This window comes from Meles meles, chromosome 5 (assembly GCF_922984935.1).
Source record: "Meles meles chromosome 5, mMelMel3.1 paternal haplotype, whole genome shotgun sequence".
NCBI classification, from domain to species: Eukaryota; Metazoa; Chordata; class Mammalia; order Carnivora; family Mustelidae; genus Meles; species Meles meles.
This window is the reverse complement of record NC_060070.1, coordinates 78807940-78835007: the sequence shown is the minus strand read 5'-3', so window position 1 is coordinate 78835007 and position 27068 is coordinate 78807940. Positions and strand designations below refer to the sequence as shown.

Genomic DNA, 27068 nt, shown 5'->3' with positions numbered 1-27068 from the left:
TTCATTCACTCTTTTGGCAACCTCATTTCCACCATTGAGCTCTCCCCAAAACTCCACACTTGGTTATCTAACTGCAGATGATTTCAGAAGTTGCTGTGAGAATCTAATGACTACAGTGTGTGAGAGTACCTGGTATGAACCTTGGTATTTAGCAGGTGCTTAACAAATGATGTTTGGATGGGAATCTTCAGATATTCCCCTTTTGTAGCTGAATACCATCTGTGGCTTTAGGAATAGAAAATGGGTTCCAAGTCTCCTCTCCAGCCCTGCCCATTCCCATGAGTTTTGACCCACTCTCTTCCTTTACTTTCTATTTAGAGTTTTTTGTTGGTTTTAGTTTTTCAGGCCAGAAACCTCTGAAAAATCTTACCTTCCTCTCCTTTGGTATTTATGATAATAAAGCCCATGATTTTGCCTCTGTGATAGCTCTAAAATCATCTGAATTCCCTTAATCACATCTCCCAAGATCAATCTTCACTTCCTCTCCTTGAAAACATCTTAACTGGTCTTTGTAATTCCATTCCCTCCAATCCTTCTTGCACAAATATTTCCAGTTCTGTTTTTCTTTCTAGGTTCCTTGAGCATCAACCAAGGTGAACCACTTGCTGTTCCCCATCTCTGCCTAAAAAGCAGGGAGCTTTAGGCTTTAGAATTAGTCAGGCTGGGTTCGAATCCCCTGTCTGCACTGTATTTGACTTAGACAAAACACTTAAATTCTGTCTACCTCAATTTTCTGTTCTGCAAAACAAGGATGATGATACACTCCTCCCAAAGTTTTATAAAGATTAAATAGGATTATTTTAAGAAACTAGCAAAGAATAAATACTCAACAGCTGATAGTCACAAAAGAACACTTCAATATTTTGTGCCTAAACTGTTATCCCTCAGTCTTTATATCTTTATCCTTAAATACATATAGACACAGTCTAACAATGTCTTAAGACCCATCTCGACTTTTCTTCTTCCTTAAGATCTCTGATTTTTCACACAAGAAGCATTATCTTTTTTGCAGTACATTTCCATAGTAAAAGAGAAAGTAAAAACATGTGGGGAAAGGACATGAACATATACATTCTTATTCATTATCTTAAAAGCTTTAAGAAATACATTTTAATAAAAAATTGAGACTCAAAAATTTTTTTTAAACACAAGGAAAATGTTTAAATCCTGGCTTGTGTGACCTTCACATTTACATTCTCACCACTGATTCTCAGTGTGCTATCAGGGTCTATTGGAGTTAATTATTGTTTTTGAGTTTTGGTTTGGTTTGGTTTTGAGCAATTGTAACCATTTGTGGGGACTGATCTCTCTTGTCTTATTTTTTCTTACAGGTTTTCCAAAGAACAAAGAAAAAAATTATTTATTTTTTAAACAGAACAAAATTATAAATAAAATTTATTCTTATAAATAAAAGAATAAAATGATTTTTTAAACTCATTCTAACTTATAATTACCATGTGGCGCCATTGGACAACTTTAAAAATCCAGGACACATGGTGGAATCTATATAATCTTAGTTTTTCCCCTTATCTTGGACATTTCTATCTCATCAGCTTAGGAATTATTTCATTATTACTCATCAATTATTCCCAGCAATGCCACAAATGACTAAAATAATTAAAAAAAATAGAAAAATTATGGAGTTGCCTGGAAGGATGATGCAATTGCAAAATAAACCATCATTATCTCATCATTCAGTTTTTTTATTGTTGTGACTAAAGTAATGTATCATCACTTGAGAAGGTATAAAAGAAGTTTGGAAACATTCTTATGGTCTACTTTTAGTTTCACTGAACATAGTTTAGAATCTAGAAGTTCTATTTTTTATCCATAACTACAAAGAGAAGAAAATTGACAGAGGAAGATACTTCAGTTATTAGATGAATCAGAAGGCAAGAATGCAAAAAGAGTGGGGATAGTATGTTAAACTTTAGTGATTAAGGTGAAATTGAAATTGGTCACTCAAATGAAATCTCAGACTATGAATTTTCATATAACAATGAGTTTTCTCAAGAATCAATGAGTGTACAATTCATTTCAAAGGACAGAAAGGAAATATGGTATTCTCATCCACTTAGTCCTTCAACCAGAAGGACTTTATCATGAAATATTTTGTGGCAAGAACCTAGCCTATCTCATTTTGTTAGAAGGGTATGTTATAGTACTTTTTCATCTTTTATAAAAATCTATCTGACAAAATTTGTGATTTTTAAGTGGACAAATGCTAAAGAAAGGTAAAGGAGGTATCAGAATGAAATTAATAATGTATGCAAAAAAATCATTGGATTTATCATCCTAAGAAATGTTTATTAATCTAAAAAATGTCTCACAGTAATGAAATGGAGATGATATTATTTTTTCAATGAAATTGAGTCTCAAAGATTTCAAAAACTCAACTGCTACCTTTTGATGATCCAAATTCTAAAAGAACCAAAAGTAATATTATGCTAGAAGTTATTAAAGATGTTTAAAATCTGGAACTAGTATCTCTTAATGCATATATGGCAAGTTTATGAATGAAAATTGATGGGCAGTTAGTTCCTTTCTGAAGATGTTTCCAATTTGGAGTACATACACCTTCAAAATCAAGAAACTGATGAAAACAATTTTAGTTTGCCATGTTTAAGTTTTGTTTTTGTTTTTTTTAAAGATCTTATTTATTTATTTGACAGACAGAGATGACAATTAGGCAGAGAGGCAGACAGAGAGAGAGAGGGGAAGCAGGCTTCTGCTGAGCGGAGAGGCTGATGGGGGGCTCGATCCCAGGACCCCGAGATCACGACCTGAGCCGAAGGCAGTGGCTCAACCCACTGAGCCACCCAGGCGCCCCACCATGTTTAAGTTCTTATCACAATTTTCACTATCCCTTTATTCTTACTTCCATAAACCATTTTTTAAATGTTTTAAAATATTAAAAAAAATTAAGAGGTCCAAGTGGTAAGTGGAGATAACTATTGTTCCTAGTATATTGAGATTAGCATATACATTTTCTAAGCCTCTATTACATACTTACCAACTTATCCTTGATTTTAAAGTTATATATGCCATGTCTTATCTCTCTTCTGGACTATCAACTTGCTGAGGAGATTCAACAAATATTTATGGAGTTAACATAAAAACTCCCAAGCTTTTATTTTGTGAAAATAATTAGATGCTTGAAACTAAAGTGAGTATGTTTTCATGGAACAGTATTTTTTTTTTTTTTTTCTGGACAGTTTCTTTTTTTTTTTTTTTTTTTCTCATTTTATTTATTTTTTCAGCGTAACAGTATTCATTCTTTTTGCACAACACCCAGTGCTCCATGCAAAACGTGCCCTCCCCATTACCCACCACCTGTTCCCCCAACCTCCCACCCCTGACCCTTCAAAACCCTCAGGTTGCCCCAACCTCCCACCCCTGACCCTTCAAAACCCTCAGGTTGTTTTTCAGAGTCCATAGTCTCTTATGGTTCAGTATTTTTTAGAGTAAAGTAAAGCAAGGCTGAATCTTACCTAGTCTTTTCCATTAAAGCCAATTGAGCTCTGAAATACATTAGATTAAACCACTAAATAACAGTGACTATAATGCAATTACATTTGACCTCTTCTCAGCAGGATCAAACCAAAAATGCAGTTAGGCACAACTGAAGTTCAAGAAAAGGATCTTAATTAAATGAGAGTATCAACTTACTCCTTAAGGCTCTTTCTGGCTGTGGACTTAAAACCCATAGAATTGGAATACAAGCTGCCAAAGAATACCTTATTATAGTCAGAGAAGATTTTGATAGGTGAATACCTTCAATTTTAAGAGATTAAATGACACAGAAAGCAGAATAAATTACCTTGACATAAATTCTTGGCTCAAGTAGAAGTCAGACAGCAGCTGGAATTTCAATGGTTGGGATAACTTCTAAGGGATAAACTTTAACTTGTATTGAACTTTAATCATAATGGCTTTGTGATTATGATTTTTTTCATACAGAGATGAAAAGGTGAAGAAAATGTTAAAATGACTAAGCAAAAACATATGAGGCCTGTTTCCTGAAGGATTGGTTTCCTTATCTGTGGTAAATATAAAGATATCTGTGAGCCATGTGGATTTTTTTCCTTATTGAAATTTGCCTCTTGCTTAACTAAGTTGACTTTGCCCAGCAATACATACAATTCATTTGCCCCAGGAGGACCTTGATGAAGAGGAAATGTGAAAATGCCTAACAAGATCGTGAAGGTTCTTTTAAAGTCTACATAAATGAATGAAATTATGGGTATGGCTATCACTTAAGAAAAATGTGCTTAGCAATGAAGTATTGAAAAGGAAATTGGAGTTACTGGAAGGTTGATAAAGATAAAATATCTAGAGTTATTTATCTTGACCATCAGTACTATCAATTTCTAAAAGCAAAACAAAACAAAAAAAATGAAACACCATAAATTGAGTTTCTATATAGCTACTAATGTCTTCTTTGACCAGTTTTCATAATTCTCTCATAAGAAAATGATAAATAGACTACGTTAATCCAAAAAAGTGTGAATCATCAGCTTCAGGACAGCCACCTTAGGAGAACAGGATCCATCTCCCTCCATTCCCTCCTCTCTCTCTCCTTCCTTCCCCCTGTCTTCCCTAAGACAGGTTAGGGACTATTCAAAACATGTTCCATAACATTGACCATGTACACAATCAGGAGATCTCATGGCAGCATTGTTAGATCTAATGCAGCATCATTTAAGAGCAGCAGAGAGAATATTTCTAGAGAAGGGAGCACCTCAATATCCATAATACCCCTAAAATTATACATTGTACATATACATCTACTCCAATTTCCCATAGGGCCAGCCTTAGTAGCATATACTCACTTTCTAGGTTTAAATATAATTTTTTTTAAATTTTTCAACTTAATGTAGAGTGGGTCAGTATAGGAGAATTTTCATTAGATAATGAAAAATGATATGATCCTTATGCTTTATGCCGGCTTATTGAGAAGATCCCTGTAATTGAGGTGGGGATTGTTACTGACCATAAGATAGTGCATATTCACAACAGATTCAAAAAGAGCAATTCAGTTCATTTTCAGGTATATCTTAGCTAGAAAAAAAGTGTTAAGACTATCTTTATTAGAAGTGTTTTATTTAAAGGGATAGAAAGACAAAACTTGGAACTTATGTCATAGTGTCAGTACATTTCATTAGTAAGGTTTTGTAAAACTCAACTGTGATTTGGGTTACTTTTGAGGGTGTGGCAACATTATATAAAGGAAGTACTTTATCCCAAAGGGAAAAATCAAATTATAGTTTTAAAAACTCATTACCAATAATTAATAATGAACTCTAGCTAAATAATAACAGGTGTTCTACTAATCCCAAACAGAAACAGATGGAAGCACAAATGTTTTATAAATACTGGATACATGCAGAGCAATAAACTTGGCAGGAATTGTTTTATTCTCTAATTGTCAGTCAGAGTCGAAGTCTTATCACTTGCATTTTCTCTAAATTAGTATGCCCAGATAAATCTTTCTTCTCATTCCTTATTTTTCAAAATGCAGACCATATTTTGTGCATTCTTATTCCATCTTATGTATTGTCTCACCAAGAAAGATAATATAAATGTTCCTTCTCTACACCTATGAAGTTTCATAGAATTTATTACATGAAACAATAGGCTTACCATACAGGTTTCCCTTCTCCAGCTTCTTCCTTTCCACCTCCTGAAATGCTGAAATACAGTATTTCTCCAGAAATACCGATCTACATATTCTTTACTTTCTTAGACATTATAGCATATCAGCCTACAAAATCATGACTGTAGGTAGATGAGACAAATTAGAAAGGCAATTTTAAATGTAATAAATGATATTAAGAAATCTAATCCTATAGCACTTGGGAATGATTTCCAGGAGCTAGAATATTAGATAGTGCTGCAGGTCTAAACTCATGGCTGTTCAGAAAATGTTCACATAGGACATTAGAAGAGCTCTCCTTGAATGGTTAATAGTAGAATTCTCCTTAACTCCTCCAGAGATGGTTTCATTGTTCCTTCTTATCTTGATCTGTTGTTGAATTTTTGGAAAGAAGTTATTAGCTTTGTGAATATTAAACTCTTAGCATCCCTCACTGACTTTTAACAATGTATGGTTCTCTCTGTCTTGTGATTTTCTTAGAATTTGTATTTTATGATCAATTAGTAGCTCTATGAATAATTTGGGGGCACAAGAACACATTATTTCCCTCAAACAATGGAATTTCAAACTCATACTCATTAGAATATAGATTCATGGTACGTACAAGTAAACAGTTGATCCCTTCAAGGCAATATATGTGTAGAATATAACTTTCTTAAACTATCACAGTGAAATAAATTGGTCAGCAAATCTGTTACCTAAAATTGACTTAATGATGTATATAGACTGAAAGTCACTAATGTTTCTTTCATGTGGATATTCACACACAGTCTGTGCTATATTGAATGATTTAAAGAATAAAGTTATACTAGTATTTTGCGCATCTACTTAGGTGCTTTATCAACAAATTTACAAGGTTTTTACTGTAAAGGACACTTTATAGTTACTGTAAGGACACTGAAGACCATGTGGAGTTCAATGATTTGCTGAAGGGCCAACACCAAAAAAGGATGGGGTCAGAATTATATCTGGATCCCATCCTTTTCTGGCATTGGCCCTTCAGCCAAATGTCCAAAGCCCTCTTTTTTCACTATATTATACTACTTTCCTGGATGTTTCCATCTAATTTTACTATGATACTATACACATACCTTGACAATCATTTTTACCAAGTGAGTTATCATCCAAGTGAGTCACTATATTTTTCAGTGTTTTCCCTCTCATTTCAGTTTCTAACTCAGTAAGAAAGTAAAAAAAGAAGAGTAAAAAGATAAAGAAAATGAAGAAGAGGACAAGGGGTAGAAATTAACTTGAATAAGTTACTAGAATTAACTAAATTTTCTGGAGAACCAAAATTCTCATGATCTTCAAATTTTTTAGGATCTTTAGATTTGTTATATGTATTGTTTTATATGTATTTGTTATATATATTGTTATACATATTGTTTTAAATATGATATGCCCATTTGCCAGTACATGCATAAATGTAATTATACATTTTAGAGAGAGCTCCATAAAAATATTTTAGAGCCAATATATAGTTTGCTTTAAACAATCAGCTTCAGTTATTCTAACATAAATTAGCCCCTTCCTTAACAATACCATCTTCTTAAACTGTTTCCCCAAACATAACATAGTACTATCCATCTTTAAATCTGCAAAAGGCCTACTAAAAGCAATCAAGCTATCATTATTAATTAAGATATTAGTAAAGAATCCCTGGTTACACCCTGGGTAACAATTAAAGATAGGAGAGATGATAGATAAATTGCTTTTAGGAAAAATATTTCTCCATTGTGTTGACTATTAACTCTAAGGTTGACTATCTCCATCAGTAATGGATCTCTGGAATGGCTAACCCTGGTTCATGTGAGAAAAAACCATTTTTTGAAACAAATTAAATATCTGAATCGTGATGGATTTAATATGAATATTTTTTGCTATTAAAAAGATACTTTTATTGTCATAGATTTTATATAAGTTTTATCAGAAATAAAATGATTCACCTCTTCACTCCAAGATATTATTAAAGATATTAGTATTTTTTGTATATAAAGATATTAGCATTTTTTTAGCTTTCAACTGAATTCATTTGCAATAAGCCATGCAGTAGTAGCAAGTAAAATTAAAGGCCCTAATGCCAGTTATTACTTGTGCTTTTTACTGGTTTTATTCTAGATCTACACATGCATTATGCAATTTTTAAAAATGAAAATACAGTTTAGTACATAAAAAAGCCAACAATCTTAGAAACAAAGACTATTAAAACAGACAAGTACAAAAATTGTTTCCAATACCTGGTTTTAAATCCCCATGGACAAACATGTCAATCATATATCGACAGAACGCATACTGATCTGACAGAGTAGAAAGAAAAAGAGCAATGAAAAAATGTCATCAACACCTTTCTTTCTTCTAAGGAGAACTGGCATAACAAAACAAAATAACACAATTCCATTTTAGTTATTACAATATTTTCTGTGAAGGAATAATTTGCACTCATATGAACAAACAGGGAAAAAGACATAATAGATATAAGTTTCAATTTATTCCATACAAAAAGAATAACCTTAAAAAATTGAAACAGACTAGTTCAGGGTAATATCATACAGTTGTTCTTTCTTTTAATCAAAACGTTTTTCATCAAATTCATTAAAAAGTCATCATATTAAAGCAATTTTTCTCATTGTTCATATATACACTTCCAATTACGAAACAAGTTTTACAAGAGGAAATTACTTCCAACTTGGAACATTTTACCAATTATTCATTCCAAGCCCTTCTGCTCATTGTCTAAATGGAACTGTAGAATATTTTCTTGAAAAGGCAAGCAGGAAGACTAACTCCTTTGCAATGGGTTAAGGATTCTGTATGGAAATGCTGCTCAATTAGAAGAGTATGTGCAGAATAGACTTTCAGCGTCACAGGATATCATTGTTAAGCTAATTAACTGAGTTTCCTTCATTGAAGCTATCTTGTGATCTTGACTAGTCTATGGTCTATGGAAAAAGTTAAAAAAAAAAACAAAGGATTTGAATATTTTGGCAAACTTGGTCAAATGATTTCAGAGTTCCTTTTTTTCCCCCTTTTCACTCTAAATTAAAGACATGGCAGTGAACTATGTTCTCACGTAACTTTAGATTCTGCTGAGGTCATTCCAACCTAAATTTTAGTTGGTGAACTATTCTGTAAGTTTTACCAGATCGTCTTTTAAAGCAGGCATATTATGAAATTAATCTTGTTAAAGATGATTTACATTTTAATGTTTCTAAGTAGGCATTTTATTAATCTAACATCTCCAAAAGTAGCTTTAGGACCAAGAGTTTATTCAATTTACACATGACACCTTTAAGTGCTTGAAATTGTGTCTATCAAACATGTGCTAATGAAACTTGTTATTATGTAATAAACACACACACAATGATTTTTGTAGACCTTATTCTTTTTAGAGTATTAATAATATTTTTAGAATAATCCACTTTACTATGAAATTCTGCCAGGTCTTTGAAAAAATAAATGTAGTTATTACAGTAAATGTTAAAATATAATCCTTTTCATTAGTACCTAATTATGAGTAAGCCAAAACTCATGAAGTTTTAAGAATTTGCATGTGTGTTGGTTCTTGAATTACGCACATTTTCCCACAGGTGAGGTGGGAAGTTAGAGGGAGGCTAGTTCTCAGTTCAAGTCCAGGAATCTATTTGTTCCTGGATGTACTAGATAATAACCAGGGTTTTTGAAACCAAGACACAGGAATCCTATGACACAGGAGAAAAGATTAACATAAAGAGTAATTTCTTTTTTCTGGACATAGCTGTTTTCCTAAGCAAAATTCCAGACTACGAGATTTGGATCAAAGAGCAAAACATAAAGTATATTTCCTTCTTATGGCAAATCTGAGATTGAGCAAGGGAAGACATCCTGAAATTTTTAAGCTTTCCCCTTTATTTCAGTACCTTAAGTGACTATACTCTTTTTAGATTTGTCCTTCCTACAATGCAGAAGTAGTTTCAAAGGGCAATTTAAATATCAAAAAGATGGGGCTTGTGTCTAAATCCTAGAATATGTATTTCTAACAAACTGTTCAGAAGATCTAATTAGACTATCTTCCAGGATCATTGATCTAAAATCTCTCAATTTTTTTGTTTCTTTCACCATGATTCCTAGTGACACTATAGTCTTCAGCAACAGCAACAGAGAATATGAGTGTGTGAGAAGCTGAGAATGCAGGGACTACCTGGAATTTGAAGGGTTTGGGCCATCCCCCAAAATGAAATGTTCTCTGTCCCCAAGTTATGATGGCATATTTATACATTTAACATGTAGGACAGCATACTGAATTAACTAAAATCTTCATGCTTCAGAGTTTTTTTTTCCTTAACTGAGTGCTGACAGTATAAAAAAACTCTTTAGTTTCTATGTTAGATTATTTCCAAGGGAAAATGCTTACATTTATGATACCAACATTTTCTGGCTCCACAAGTCACTCATTTAATTAATGTGCCAATAATCCTATGTGCTTTCAATTTAAGAAAGAAAATCCTTTATTCAAAAAAATGTTTAGTTTAATTAAGTTTAGTTTAATTAATTAAGTTTAGTTTAATTAATAAAATTGTTTGAGTTACAATTCTTAGGATGTTTCTGTTTTATTTGAGTGTTGCATTCTAATAGCATCAATAGGAAAAATGAGAGTATTTTTTACAGTATTTTAAATTGAGAATTTTCAAATATTTTAAGTCACGATGCCAATTTCCATCTGTCTTGAGTGCTGACCTTAACTACATGTAAGAATTCCAGGCAAGTATATGTTGAGCAGCCCCCAATGCGTCTGCTTCACCTAAGGATAAAGCAAAACCAAACCTTCCTGATTTGGAAGATTCATTTCATAGAAATGCTTCTTTAAAAATGCAACTCAAACATTAAACTAGGAAAATTTTTCTAAAGAAAACATGAACTGTTCTATTATTATGCTTTCACAGTTTTGTGATAATCATTCATATAATTTCGTATTTGGTCACCACTTATTAATTTTTTCCCCAAATGAACATTGTTTAAGAATAACACATGCTGACCACTTCTCTCCTCCTCACAGAGCAGTGATGGGTGTCATTCAGCTGCTGCCTTGCCCATGTTCCCTGTGGAGTGGCAGCTGAGAGAACATGCATTCTGGGTGCAGAATGTCAACAGAAGGGAAATTGTTAAAAAAAAAAAAAACCTCTAGGGGCGCCTGGGTGGCTCAGTGGGTTAAAGCCTCTGCCTTTCGCTCCGGTCATGATCCCAGGGTCCTGGGATCGAGCCCCGTATCGGGCTCTCTGCTTGGCAGGGAGCCTGCTTCCTCCTCTCTCTCTTTCTGCCTGCCTCTCTCCCTACTTGTGATCTCTATCTGTCAAATAAATAAATAAAATCTTTAAAAAAAAATTTAAAAAAAAATTAAAAAAAATTAAAAAATAAAAAACCCTCTTATGAACATGGGACATGTGTGGTCTGCTGCTCTATGGTAAATATGGTAAATTCATATTCGCTATATTCTCTCTGCCTACCAAAATTTTGAAACAGTGATTGAAAAGAAGAAGATGAAGGAGGAGGAGGAGAAGGCAAAAGAGGGAGACGAGGAGGCAGCGGAGGGGAAAGAAAAGAAAGAATGAGCATAACAGTGGAGAGGTTTGGTGTGTTGTTTTTTTTTTCCTTGCCCATAGATTTGCCACAGACTATAGAAAATCAGAGAGCAATTCCTGATCTTGTCAATCTTTCCTGCAACTTGCTGTAGATTAAGACTGGTCCATAAAAACTGGATTATGTGGTATATAAGTGTGTGTATAAGTTTATGGTGGGCATGTGCATACCTACGCATCTGATTCCCAGCACTTTACGTGGAAATGTACCATTTAAAAATATATAATACTAAGAATAATTACATGTGAATATATTTTCATGTATACTGTATAATTTAAAAATTGCCAATAAGTGTGTGTGCTCCATGTAAAAATCTGTTTCCAGTGAAAGACCTGTAGGCCCTATTTATTTACAAAGAACTACTTAGAAATCTATCTGAAAAATCTCAAATTGATTAAGACTAACTTAAGCTAAGCAAATAAATAATCCCTTACCCAAAGGAGAACTTACTCAACTATTTTACTAAATCATCAATACAAGAGTCTCAAAATCAGAGCCAACTCACAAATAAATTATTTAAAAAACATGCAATCTTTGTTTATCATGTTTAGGGGAAACCGTAATGTGATTCGGTTTTTTATAAATAAATGTTCTTGAATCTTTGCTTAATTTAAAAAGAAATATGTTTATGTGTCTGACCAGGAATTGGAAGTAAAGTTTTGATTATTTACCTAATGATACAATTATTTAATTGATGGTAGCTGTCTTAATAGGAAGCCTTATTTTAACGAATGCATTTACTTAGCTGATAAAATCACATTGGTGCTTTTGTTTCTAACTTGAAGTGATATTTGAATGTCCTTTTGATATTAAGTGAGATAAATGGCTTTTTATGTGGAAATGAAAACTGTAGATTGAAAATGAAAATGGTAATAGAATGCTATCTTTAATAATTCTGATTACTGATATGAATAAAATACAATCTATGTGACCTAGAAAATAAACATTATTTTAAAATGTTCCAGTGATGTGTCTTCATCAATGAAATGTGTCCCACCACACAAAAAAACCCAAAGATGTTAAAAATGGACATCAAAAAGTTTATTCATGTTCGTAGTTGCTAGATAAGTATTTTGATACTCCCGTATATAAGTGGAATGAATTTTTTTATATACTGTATTTATGGATAAAAAATTAAAATATACTTGGTACATTTCAGCTGGTTTCATGTGATTCTTTTCATCTTTAAAGAGAAATCTGAAATGCAAACTATTTTAGGACCTTGATAATCATTTTTAAATAGATATATCTATGAGTCAGAAGATTAATTTTTCTTTTTTCTATCACAGTAAAATAGTCCATTCAAAATATTTTTTCTTTACTTACTATAGTTTTATTTTCTACCCATATTATCACAAATAACATATAGTTTTAAGAGTGATATTATATATTATGTATTATATAATATAATAACCAATACTTTTAATTCTTTCAAGGAAATACAATTATTCTTTAAATTAAAGAATGGTTTTAGGGCTCCAAAGTTTTAATCCCACTCTTTTTTTTAATGATCCAACAGATTTTTAAATTTAGGTGGTTTTCATTTATTTCAAAATTTTGTGGGTCACAAAAAAAAGAGAGACATAAGGTTTTTTTCTTCTTTCTTTCCCTTTTAAAAATACACTTTCAAAAAACATATATCTTTTGTCAAATAAATCAAAATTTATAAATATTACTTGTGAATTCAAGGGAAAAAGTGACTCAAAGCCAAAATAAAGAGAGGATTGTGACGGCAAATACCACATTACCTCTCTTGTAGGTAGAATTTAAAAGAAAAAAAAGTGTGGACTGCAAATTTCTTATCTTGTGTCTTAGAATGGTGAAAATTATTTCCAGTTACACTGTTCAAATAGCTTACTGTAATAAAGTTTTCAAAATTTTTAATGAAAATCTCATAGAAACAATTTCTTTAATACTCAAATATGACTATTCAAAAATACCAGAATAAAGGAAAGTTTTAACACCCCTAAGAAACCTTTGTAGGAATAGCCCCTCCAGAGCAGATCCTATACAGGAAGACTTAGGACTGTGTAGCAGCATAACGCCTGCCAGGAGTGGACTTCAGGAAAAACAGATTCCAAAAGGGAAAGAAATGTGGGACAAGCCCTCGGTTGCCCTCTGAAAGCTCCATGTTTTATGTTTCCAAAGCAACTTTCCATAAGGAATTTCAGGTTTATACTTCACCTCCATTTAAATGCTCTAGTTCTGTGAAGTAGGGATGTAAGGCTGACATCACTCTTATGAAGAGCTGCACAGGGTCAGATATGGAGATTTCTAAAGTCATTAATTCAGTCAGGGGAAGCTAGCAAAGAAACCTGAGAGTTCTTTGTCCTATAACTTCCTGCTCATTAAATTAACTGAATTTAATAATTCAACATATATTCTAAGCTATGTGCTTTTGCAGGGATAACAGGAATGTATGGGTAGTTTTTATGATACTTATTCTATATGATTTGAACATAGACCCCTTAAAAACCTCCTTGAAAATTGTTGTCGTTATTCCTGGACTGCTCTTCTCCAAAGAGTAGGGAACATAAATTTGCTTTTGTACCTCTTAATAGAAATCCCGGGTCTCAAGAATTTAACATTCATCCTCAACCTTCAAATAACTTCAGATAATTAACTCAAATCCTCTTTTAAAAATACTTCAGAATACATCCTTAGATATGTGAACACATTTTAGTCTTCCCGTAAATGAACTTTAATTCCCACTTGTTGGATTTTCTTTCAGGTATATTTACTTATACAAGTCTTTTTATTCCCATTTGAGTCTGATCTCGGTCTTTCTGAGTTTTTAATTTCACTGTATCTGCTTCTTGCCCAGTGTTCTCTTAGAACCTCTGGCCACCTCCTCTGAATGTTTACCTTTCTGTTCATGCTTGGACACGGCCGCAGTCTCTTTCCCCTCCTTCTCTTTGGGCTTAGGTGGAGTTTTGTGTACTTCTTTGACTTTTGTAGCTGTTGGCTTCACTTTCTCTTGTTTCCCACCTTTCACTTCCTTTTTAATCTTCTCTTCAGCCTTGGCTTTCCTCTCTTCTGTACAGTTAAAAACAAGTTGGATTATTTTTGCTTATTTAACAATACAGCATTTCATCTTTCATTGGTTGCTAAGAACAAAGAGGGAAAAGAAAAACAATAGAAAAAATAATGCCCCTGATATACATACTTGTGACAATTATTATCTTTTATATTGTCTATGAAGTGACATGTTAGAGTACTTTAAAAAGGTAGCTAGCTCACTTGCAAGTTGGACACTTTCTTAATTTGTATATGAAAACATCACCTTTTAGGTAGCTACCTGCTTAGCATATCAATAAGAAGCCATTTGAAATATGCAGGGGATGTATATACAGGCCTGTTCAGTGAAAGGCAATGCCCATACCAAGGAGCCTTTTTAAAAGGATATAACCATTTTGTTCCATAAATTAAAAAATAAATAAATTTTAAGATATTTTAAGAAGTATCTTAAAAGTCATTCAAGAAACTGAACAGAGTATTTTTAAAAAATAACTCTTGAGAGTATAAATGTGAAATTACTTGCACTAAGAGAAATGAAACAATAAAATCTATTAAAGGATACCTCAGAAACACTCAGGCTCTAATGACTTGACTTTAAATAAAGGAGATGGAAAGAGAGCAGAAATTGAGATATTAGATCCTGCTTATCTTAAGTCAGAAATAATAATTCTAATGACTTTAAAAAACCCTTACACATATCCTAGTGAACAGAAAGGGTTTTAAATTAGAAAATATGTGTTAGTTACAACACATATGCTTATATATTCTACACACACCTATTCCTCATTTGATATTCTATTCATTTGGGAGGAAGGAACTAGAAACGTGAACTAATCAGTTTGTGAGTCTTTCAGTTATTTTACAAAAAGCAATAATAATATAGCACACATTTGTGGGAAATTGTTTATATAGATGCTACATGCTAGACATTATTTATTCTATGGCACCACACATAATCGCTAGACACCACAGTAAGTCTGCTGCAATGTGGACTCTCTCACATCATTTGTCATGCTTTGTTTTCACTCGCGTTGAAAAATTTGATGAAAATATTATAGTCAATTTTCTTGACTTTAGTACACTAAGCAATAATTTGAGACTAATGTAAGATAATACTGTGAGCTCTCATGAAGAGAAGAATGAAAATGATAATGCCAGATGCTTACAAAACCAAAATCATCTGCCATACTGCATTTAACTGAATGGACCAAACTTCCTGAAGACTGTGCCTCAACAACTTCGCAGGAAGATGACACTACTATGTTAGAAGTATGGGGATATTTCTATGATCAAATAAATTTGGAAACACTAACTTAAATCAGTTTTTTTCACTATGAAATTTCTCAAAACTAAAGCCTATTGAGAATCTTCAAAGAGGGAGATTATTCTATGCACTGTTTTCCAAATTCCCAATGTCTCTGTGGCTTCCATAACTATATTCAATTGGGGATTTTCTTCTACGTCCTTTAAACCACTTTTAAATCTCCTCTGCTGACTGTTGCTCTTTCCTACAGCAGATTCATAGATTTCTGTGACTGAAACCATCAGCTCTCTATTATTCCAGAACTTCATACCAAATATTTATTGGTTTCTGGCTACAGAGGAAGTTCCCCCTGAGATGCCAACACCTCAGACTCACACAATTCATCTATGTTCACCTAATGAACTCTCTCAGAGAGCTTAGCATGGCGTGGGGTCAGAGCCAGTTGCTGGAGCTCTGAAGATGAGTAGGGTTAAAAAAGGTTAGGATAGCACTTAAAATGCTGCAAGACCTGGTTCTGTCCTATCTCTCCACTCATAGCATCTTTCCAAAAGTTTCTTCCTCCACTAGACTATTTTCTCTTTCTTTAATATCTCTTGTATTTTCTACATGTCAATTATTGTCAGGTTTCTTTCTTTATGTTTTCTATGTTTTCCACATGTATGAATTTTTTGGCTCTCAGTGCCTATGTAACACAGTGCAAGGCCATTGGAATTAATCATTCTTTCCCCTGAGCTTCAATTTACCTCAACTTTTTTAAAGGCATACCTGCTTTTCCTTGTTATATACCTTGTATTACAAATGATTGTTCACACATCTCTTTTCCCTATCAGACAGAGCAACTTGAGGACGGGAATGATTTGTTCATTTTTGTAGCATCATAATGTCTATCTAACATAGTGCTTTTTTTCATGGAAAACACAAAATAAATGTTTACTGAATTAGCACTTTTGATCAAAAAGAGAGAACAGGGGGCGGCTGGGTGGCTCAGTGGGTTAAAGCCTCTGCCTTCAGCTCAGGTCATGATCTCAGGGTTCTGGGATCGAGCCCCACATCAGGCTCTCTGCTTATCAGGGAGCCTGCTTCCTCCTCTCTCTCTGCCTGCCTCTCTGCCTAGTTGTGATTTCTCTCTGTCAAATAAATAAAATATTTAAAAAAAAAGAACAGAACATGTTTCACTGTACATATAGTACACGTGTAACAGTAAAGTGTGAATATGTAGATATGTATTTAAAATGAACTTGATAAAACTTGAAAGATTTACCGTTTTTTGGTTTATACTTTTTGTGTGTGAAATTGTAATTTTTGATACATTAAATGACACCTATCCACTTGTAGGCAGCACTTGATTTAACCTTAACTTCACCGCATGGAATTAACAATACATGAAATTCAGATCTACCTTTAATGCCATAATAATTTATAAATGAGCAAAGGTTATTTTCTTCAAGTTGACCACATTTAAAACAAACTAATTTTTATTAGTGATTTTAAGTATAAAAATAACAAAGTTTTCCTTACCTATTTTAGACATTTGTCAGTGAGCTTCATATTTGAAACAAATAACTTTGCCTCACATTAAAATAGGTAAGAACTCAACAATGATATGGATATAATGGGGTAAATGCCATGATACTAAAGCAACACTCAACTGCTATTCATTTTTATCAAACTGGATAGGTGTTCTTAAATTTTATGCCAAAATATTTTCCTGCTGTTGTTTCTTTTCTTTTCTTTTATAAGAATATAAGTGACATTTGGATTGAGGAGCTCACTAAGGAATGAAAAAGCAAAAAGTATTGTTACACTGTATTCAAATTACCCAATTCTATTTAGGAAGGTTTTTAATTTATGATTTTTGTCAAATAAAATGGTTTAATCAAAAGAAAGACATCAGTGTATTTAATTGACTTGAGAATGAGTCTTATCCATTAGTGACTGTACTAGAATCAAAATGTCTAATGCCAGAGTTGGGAAATCACATTATTCAATAAACATACTAACATACTATTCATTTTTTGATTTAGGATATAACAAATTTCAACTCTCATTCATAAAGTTACTGCCAACTGCTTCATTTCTCTGTTCCTCAGTTTTTCTCATTAAAACAAAATTTACCACTGTCACTCTTTCTTCCTTTAGGAAGAAGGAAGGTAGCCGTGAAGATAAGCAAAAACAATGTGAACAGAAGGATTTGGACACTGCAAAATAAGTACATAGGAATTTCTAATATTAAATCCTCATATCCTATATTCCTAGAGCTCTTTGGAGTTTTCCTAGAACTTAGGGTTTGATGTATAGCAGGGATTGCTATATTATACTCATTCTACAGATGAGAAATCTAGGAATAAAAAACCTTTTGCCAAACATAGTGCCACTAATAAGGCAGGAGTAGAAGCAGTAGAAGAACCCAAATGACTAACCCATTTCCCCATTACACTAAATTGCATAATATTATTCATATTAATCTCCAAGGATAATACCAAAAATGTATTTTAAGACATATGAGGGGAGATATAAATATACAGAAACTAGTGAGAACAACAGTCTTCTGAATGTGTTCGATAAATAGGAAGCTCCCCTTCTATCCAATACACACATATCTGGAGATCATCATTTTCCAGCCAGTTTGACAGCCTGGCCTGGACTTGGCTTACCCCACTTGCTTCTCATGACACTATCTCCTCTTCTACTTCTTCCCTGTCTTTGTTATTTTTAATGAACTATAGGAATGGGCTAATCTTCACAATGAATATGAGGTTCTACACATGCACCAGGAAGGAAGTCCTGAGGTGGTTCAGAGAGTTGTCACTCTTGGACAGGCTGTGCTTGAAATAGAGTATGAAATATGCTGGGTTCCACAGGACTGTCTCTGACAATCAAAGACTTCAGAGGGAGATTTTACTTTAACTCTAGTCATACCTCTCAAATACAATAGGTTATTTTTTTTCTAATTTAATTATCACATACTATAACGAATACCTTTTCAATCTTATTCTGTTTTCCCCAAAATTGTCCATTATGCAAAGAGAATGTCCTATGTATTTCCTATATTCCTAACATAATGTATATATACATACATAAAATAAAAAGGAAATTTATTATTTATACATATATGCGTTGCCACATCTATCTCACCCATAAGAATATAAGTATGTAAAGAAAATATTTGTGATTTGTGGCAGACCAGGCTGACCTCAAGATGGTCTGTCCGTGATCTCCACTTTTCAGTATACATATGCTTGTGCAAACCTCTCCCCTTGAATATGGGCTGGCCGATGCATTTGCATATGCATTTGAAGTAATACGTGACTTCCATGATTAGTCTACATAAGATTATTCTTGCCTTACTAGCTGATTCTCTCTCTTGCTAAGTTTGATGAAACCTGCTACATATTAGTGAGACTTACGTGGCAAGGAACAGAGAACGACTTCCAGCCACCAGTCGGAAAGAATTGAGGCCCTGATTCAATAGGTCTTGAAGAACTGAATCTTGCCAACAATCATGGAAATACTTTAGAAATTATCCTTCTCCAGTTGAGCTTTCAGATGGGACTGTACCTTTGTCTAATACATTGAATATGGTCTTGTGAGACATTGTGAAGCAGAGGACTGAGCTAAGCCATGCCCAGATTTTTGACCCATGAAGCTGACATAATAAATGTGTGTTGACTTCAGTTTCTAAATTTGTGGTAATTTTTTTCACAGCAGTAGATAACTAGTACAGTATTCAACAGATATTTGCTGAAGGAATAATCGATGCTTGAAAACAATGCTCTATTTATTTTTGGAAAGAATACTAGACTCATATTCAGTTCACTTGGGGTTTTGTCTTGGTTTAATTACATACTAGTTATATAATCTGGGCAAATTGTTTTTCTCCCTGAAGGTTGGTTTCTTCATCTGTTAAGTAATTAGGTAAGATGATCTCTAATGTCCCTACTAGCTTTAGGGTTTCATATATACATGAATTTATTTTCTTTCAAATCTGTCAAACAGAAGAAAACCAAATAGAATAAAATAAATCTCTTTTTTAATTATTTTATAACTAAAATAAACTTAGTTATAAATCTCATCTTAAGACTAAATTCATGCTACCTTCTAGGAAACAAAGTTTTAGTTTAAAATCCATCTATCTTAATAAAATGAAATTTAGTAATCTCATGAAAAAAATTTAGTAAAAATATATATGTTTCTCAAATATTTAATTTTGCACTGGGTAGATAAACACATTGAATTATGAAAGTAGATTCCAATGTTTATTTGGATAATTAGTCCCTTGAAAATACTGAATTGAGATTTCTAAAATATACCAGTCACATAAAACCTGTATTTTAAAATAGGAAGAGGAAATTTAAATTTAGAAGATAAGATCGAACTATCAATTAGAATCCATATTTTTTAGCATCAAACAATTGGCAAATTTAGAATACTAAATTTATAATTTAATATTTACCTAATCCTCCAAAATACATAAAATTACATTGATATTCTAATTGATTTGGGAGGGTATATTGTTAAGATACTTTTGGTCTTCAACGGCTTACAGTATCAGTATCAGTCAAGATATATGCATTATCCTTTCTTCTTAAAAATTAAATCTTGAATTTGAATCTTCTAAAATTAATTCAAAGTGTGCTACTGGTCAAAAGCTGTAAACGAAATATAATGTGCTAGTTTCCTATCTCTATAGTAGTAAATTATCACAAACTTAGATGCTTAACACAATATCCATTTAATATCTCCCGCTTTCCAAAATACAAAAGTCTTGGCATAATGTGGCTCAACTAAGTTTTCTGCTTAAGGTTCACAAGGCTAAAATCAAATTGCCAACAGGGTTGCATCTTTTACTGGAAGTTCTTGGGAAGATTCAATTTATTCAACATGTTGACAAAATTCTTCTCATGCTGTCCACATGCTCCCCTCAACTATCAAACTAGCAATGGGGGGCAAATCCTTCTCACACTTCAAATCTTTCTCTTGTGTCACATCTCTGTGCTTTAAAGGTTCATGAGATTACATTGAATCTTCGTGGATAATCCAGGATAATCTCCGTATGTTAGATCAACCTTAACTACTTTTGCAAAGTGCTCTTTGACATGCAATACAATGTATCTATGGGGATGACAGTAAGGGGTAAAGGTCTTGGGGTTCCAAATTCTTCCCAGCATGTGCGGAAAAGACTTTCATCTTCCTCTCACATTTTCAGAGTCCCCATTATTTTAAGTATTCAGTTTTATTATCTTTAAAATATTAAGTTTTATTACTTATTTATTTTTTGAAAGATTATTTATTTATTTGAGAGAGAGAGAGAGAGATTTCAAGCAGATAGGCAGGGTAGAGGGAGAAGGAGACTCCCTCTGAGCAGGGAACCTGATGTGGGGTTCCATCCCAGGACCCTGAGATCATGACCTGAGCCAAAGGCAGACACCTAACCGACTGAGCCACCTAGGTACCCTAAAATAGCAAATTTTAAATGTAAGACCAAATTAATTTTTATGTAAAGGAAATGCTGCATGCTTGTAATTATCCAGCTCTCCAAAATCCAAATGGTAATCTTTTCAATAAAAAGAATTTAGTTATAGAAATAATAAAGGGGGATGGCACTTGGTTGTCTCATTGTGTTAAGCGTCCAGTTCAATCTCAGCTGAGGTCTTGATCTCAGTGTTTTGAGTTTGAGCCCTGCATTAAGTTCCATGTTGGGTATGAAGTAAGCAAGGGAGAGAGGGAGGGAGGGAGGAAGGAAGGAAGGGGAAGAAGAAAGAAAGAGAGAGAGAGAGAAAGAGGAAAGAAGGAAGGAAGGAGAAAGAAAGAAAGAGAGGGAGGGAGGAAGAAAGGAGGGAGAAGGAAAGAAAGAATGAAAGAAAGAACAGGGGGAAGGAGAGAGGGAAGAAAGAAAGAAGGGAAGGAGGAAAGAATAAAGGGAAAAGTTACCTTTCTTTGTTTCTGTTTTTTCTTTTTTCTCAATTTTTTCCTTGTGAGTTGCTTAAACAGAAAATTTTATATATTAGTACATAATTTTAATAGATGTCAAGATCAAGCTTTCTCTTTACCTCAATTTTGATAGCCACCAGAATCACAAACTATTTTGAAGATAGATGACATTAATAAGCCTTATTTAGAAATAAAAAGATAACAATGTAATAATAACTGTATAAAGCCCAATTTAAAAGACTTGGCATTACGATTTATAAAGCATTTTGAAAGCTAGTTTCACTCTCCTTTTTAAAGTTATTATTTTAAATAGATAAAGTTTTTAGGAAAGACAGAGAGAGCAAATTTATAATAATTTGTCAAAAGATGTTATTTTATCAGGAAGAAGCACTCTATGATTAATTAAAATAAATATTTAAATCAGAATTAGAGCTTTGGTTCAGAACAGTGTTTCTCAACAAGGACATAATTGGCATTTGGGGAAGAATAATTTCTTACTATAAGGGACTGTCTTCTGCATTGAAAAATGCTTAGCATCTGTGGTCGCTGCTTTCCCAAATGTCCTCCACTCTAATGAAAGTTTTTCCAAATAATCCCTAAGAAATAGCAACTTTGGTGGAGAACGACCAATAAAATATAATGTAATCACAAATGATTACTGATCAAGTGCAGCTTCTTAATTGAATAGTATTTAACATGATACCTGAAACATTATACCTTCTCATCCTTATGTAATAAAATAACAAATCAGCATGAATTTATTTCACTAACTTCTATTAAGCAAAGGAACCCTAAGACATACAGAAGCATGTGCAGATTAGCTGTTGTTCAAATATATTAAACTGTGTGTGGTTTGGTAGTTTCCCAAACCACCATACATTTTTCAACATTAATGTATTATTTATTGGAGAATAATGAGAATTAAAGAAATTATAGAAAATTAAATGAAAAAATAAGATATTTAATTAAACAGTTGGGTTAAGGAATGAGCCAAATTATTAGAGTAAAAAATTGGAGTTCCAATTACTTCCATTTCTGCAACTATATAATAAAAACACTAATGTCCATCAGGTTTACTTGTATTATAAAAGAAAAATTGTGCTTAAATATGTAGTTAAAAAACTATTCTTTTAACATACAGTTATTGAATAGTTTCCCAGAATCTTGGAGATTTAAGGCAAACATCACAGAAAGTTTAAAGTACAGCCCTCTTTTTTTTTTATTTACTATTTTTTTTTAATTTATTTTCAGCGTAACAGTATTCATTGTTTTTGCACCACACCCAGTGCTCCATGCAATACGTGCCCTCCCTATTACCCACCACCTGGTTCCCCCAACCTCCCACCCCCCGCCCCTTCAAAACCCTCAGGTTGTTTTTCAGAGTCCATAGTCTCTCATGGTTCATCTCCCCTTCCAATTTCCCTCAACTCCCTTCTCCTCTCCATCTCACAACCCTCTTTTGAAAGCCGTGAGGGTGGCAATTGCAGGGCTAAGGAGAGGGCAGGTGCACTGCTCCCCATCCCTTCACCCCTTTCACCCTCCCCCGCCCACCACAGTGCCAACCTCTCAACCTCTCATACTGTCCCACTGCCATCTCCACTAGAATTTGGGGTTATTGGTGATAGCTATGACAATGTTTGCTGAAGGAGCACTACGCCAAGGCACAATTCACACAAGGTCATGGGGCCACAATATAATAACTTTATAAAAGGCAAACTCCTCATACATTATATGTTTATAAAAAATTTTAAAAATTTAATTAAAAAAACACAAACTCCTTTGATATATAACAAATCAAAGACACTTAAAATGAAGCATTTTTTTTCTGCTTTCCAATTTGAAAATTTCCCTTAACATTTATAATTCAGCGGCAACAAATCCTCAACTACTTTTTAACAAAAAATATTAAGCCACTGTGAAAGTTGAAAAAAATCATGAGAAATATCGGATTATTTCATTTAGCCAGAGTATGTAGAACCTAATACCAATAATTCTGCATAATTTAGTAGCAGAAGGGAAATGGACACTTGTTTCTAAAACAGATTGTGACTATATTGAAATTCATGGATATTATTACTTAGTAAACATTAATAAAGCTACAATTATTTAATTCAGAGTGTTAAATATGTGCATAGAATAAGGAAGATTGAAAAGTGTTTCATCTGATCTGATTCCTAAAATATTATAAAATATTCCAGCTAAGTGGAATGTTTTGCAGAAGATAACTCAGCAGGCTAGGCATATTGTGGATATATAAATCAGCCAAAACCTAGCACAAATAACCTACATTACTAAAACAAAAGCAAAATATTAGAGTCCTATTTCACAATATACATTGGGATGGATTTTTGATTAATTAAAATTAAATGTGAAATATGAAATTATTTTTAAAAACTTGAGGAAATATTAGTAACTAATTAATCTTCAAATGAAGACTCAAAAGTAGAAACACCAAAAGAAAAAAAACAACATATCTAGCCACTTAAAAATTCAAGAATCTGAACACAAACACACATATGCATACACACATATATGCATGCACACATATCTATACACACAAACAGAAACCCTAACTTTAAGTACAAAACCTGAGAAAAATATCTGAAAAAGTGACAGACCAGGAAAATATACACAAGTGACATGCACAAGTATTATCAGGAGAAATGGGAGATGAGTGTGAACAGTTACATAAGAAATATACATCACTAAAAATCATATTTAAATCCTTCAATATGCAAATAATAAGCGGTTTAAAGATACAATGGAGGAAAATATCCCCATTGAAATACGATAATTTTTTTTTTTAATTAGGAAAATAGGGGCACTTGGGTGGCTCAGTGGGGTAAAGCCTCTGCCTTCGGCTCAGGTCATAATAATCCCAGGGTCCTGGGATCGAGCCCCTCATCGGGCTCTCTGCTCAGCAGGGAGTGTGCTTCCCTTCCTCTCTCTCTCCTGCCTCTCTGCCTACTTGTGATCTCTGTCTGTCAAATAAATAAATAAAATCTTTAAAAAAAAATTAGGAAAATATCTGTTTTCTGATATGGAAAGATCCCTAAGGTATGTTATTGAAGTATAAAAGCCAGAATATAGGACACATTAAATTTTGCGTAAAAAAAAACAGGGAGAAACAGTAACCTATATTATCTCATAAATGCACTTGAGGCTCTGAAAGATGAACGTAAAACTCATAAAAGTAGTTTGTGTGTATGTGTGGGTAGGATGGAATGGGATCTGGGAGGCTGGGAACAAGGCAGAAGGAAGCTTTTCACAATGTCTCTGTGTTAAACAAGGAATCTGCATTGCAGATTCTAAACAAATACATACAAATTAATTTTGTTAAAATCCCAGTCCTATAGGTAATCAAAGAATGCAAGTTAAAATAATAAAGTATATTTTCTTACCTATCAAGTGGATAAATATTTTGTGAAATATTATCCTCATTGTTGACTAAGGCAGTATCACAACTGCCAGGGAAAAAATAGATATATTTCTAGAGAGTAACTTGGTAGCAGAGTTTGAGTCTCATGTATTTTATTCACTTCAACCTAGAAATTACTTTATAGGTTCAATTCTTAGGAAAATACCATAATATAATTTTAAAAGATAGGAAGTAAAGAGGAGTTCAAAGGGGGAGAGGCCAATGTGTAAGAACAGAGTAAGAATAACTCCATACCTTTCTTTTCAGATTTTTCTTTTTCTTTTACTTTTTCTTTTTCTCGGTGTGCAACTGGAAAGAAACAAACAATACTTTTCACTTAAATAAAGGGAATAAATAATGAAATGTTTTCATGGCAATTTTGATGTCAAAAACTTATCTGCTGCTTTTGAAAATCTTTTTTAACTAGAATGATGTTTTACACAGTTAGATGTTTAAATATTAAGATAATTATAAATTTTTTATTTCTACTTTCATTTCAGATCCAAGCACAAACTTGTACCAAAAGCAGGTCTAATTGCAAAGGTAAGAATGCACCTCAGCTTCCCCAAACCTTTCATTTCAATACCATTCAGTAGAAAGCTTTAAAAATTTATCATGCTATATGTCAAAGGAGCCCAGCTCAACACTGGAGGAACATCAAAATATAAACACAGAAATACAGAGAGATAACTTTCTGAATCCGATGCAAAATATAATCAATGTAAATTGTACGTGTTACTCTGCTACAGAAACATTCCGCACTAACAATTTTTGAAAATATACTGTGATGAGACGAGAATGACACCTTTTTAAAGAAAACTAAATTTAATTTACTATGAGTTGTGATCCGATACATCGATATAAATTCATTAAGTCAAAACCTTTCTCCAAAATTTAGCCATAACTCTTATTAATAGCATTTCCAATTGTCAGGCTAGAAACATGGTAGTCATCCAGGATTCATCTTCTATTTTCCACTTTTGTTCATTTGCCAATCTCTTTCAATCTACCTTTCAATATTTCTCTTACACATCTTTTTTTAATCCAATATTACATTCTCCACCAGTCATTTATTTACACAAAAATATAGAAAGCACCTGCTATGTGCTAAAGATCGTTAGTCAAGGGAGAATGTATCCTTGTCATTGTGATGTCAACAAGCTGAGAAATAAGGGAAGTTAGACAAACAACTGCAAAGGTAGTTAATTGCAGTTGGTATAATTGCCATGAAGAAAATATTCAGGGTGACATTCAGAGACTTACACTAGTTTGTGTATTTGGGGAATGTCCCTTGGTAGAAATAATGTTTAAGGATGTTAAGGTGAGAAGAAATTAATCTAGTAAGGGAATAGGAAGGGAAAGAGATCATTTCAAAATTTGGAGTAGAATGCCCTTCTTGCTATATTATTATTGCAAATATTATTATAATAATATCCTATCTATTCCCTTGAACATTTAGATTGAGATTTTTCTCTCTCAGAGTAACATTTCTAATAGGAAAATCTGATTATACTCTTGACCTGTTATGAATATTAGTAACCCCCCATGGCCTAGCATGGTATTTATAACATAGTAGATGCTATAGGAAATCTAAAAATATTTTATTGCTTTAATGCTTTGATATTTACTCATCAATGCAGTCTCATCTCCATGAATTTCCCCTTGAACTTTACATTCTTACTCCCACACTTCCTCTTATCAATGCGCCCTTTAAGTGCTGACTCACTTGTCTCCTCCACTGCAAAATGTTCTTTGATCTCTACTTATTTCATACGCAAACAGAACCGTGTGCCTAATTCCATTCTAACAATTAAATAATATCACTGTTGTTGTTCCTATATCTGACTCCCTAGTAGGTTAAATCTCTTTAAAGACCACACCAGGTTATTTTATTTTTGTATCCCTGGCTCGCCATGTGATGTCTGCTCCATAGTGAAGTTTTAGTAGATTTTTCTTTGAGTGAGCCAAATTATAAAATTATAAGAAAAACTATTTTCATCTTTGAATACAATTCTATTTATTAATGATATGGTATAGATATTATAAACACTGCTTGCTTCTGGGCAAACAAAATTTACAATTTATCAAAATTTCTTAAATAATTAAACCCCAGTGAGAAACAGAAGAAAAAAATACACCTTAGACCATCTAGGCTTTATTTTTCCTTA

General features: G+C 33.0%; 1 protein-coding gene across 1 annotated transcript in view; it reads right to left on the bottom strand.

Moving 5' to 3' along the window:
* TRDN (triadin) overlaps window positions 1–27068 on the bottom strand; it is a 384176-nt gene that overhangs the window by 253530 nt on the left and 103578 nt on the right. The window contains exons 6-9 of the mRNA XM_046006499.1: window positions 25156–25209; window positions 21483–21533; window positions 14135–14305; window positions 7894–7953 (exon numbers count right to left, since the gene is read on the bottom strand). Coding sequence (XP_045862455.1) covers window positions 7894–7953; window positions 14135–14305; window positions 21483–21533; window positions 25156–25209 — 336 coding nt within the window. The remainder of the gene's footprint in view (window positions 1–7893; window positions 7954–14134; window positions 14306–21482; window positions 21534–25155; window positions 25210–27068) is intronic.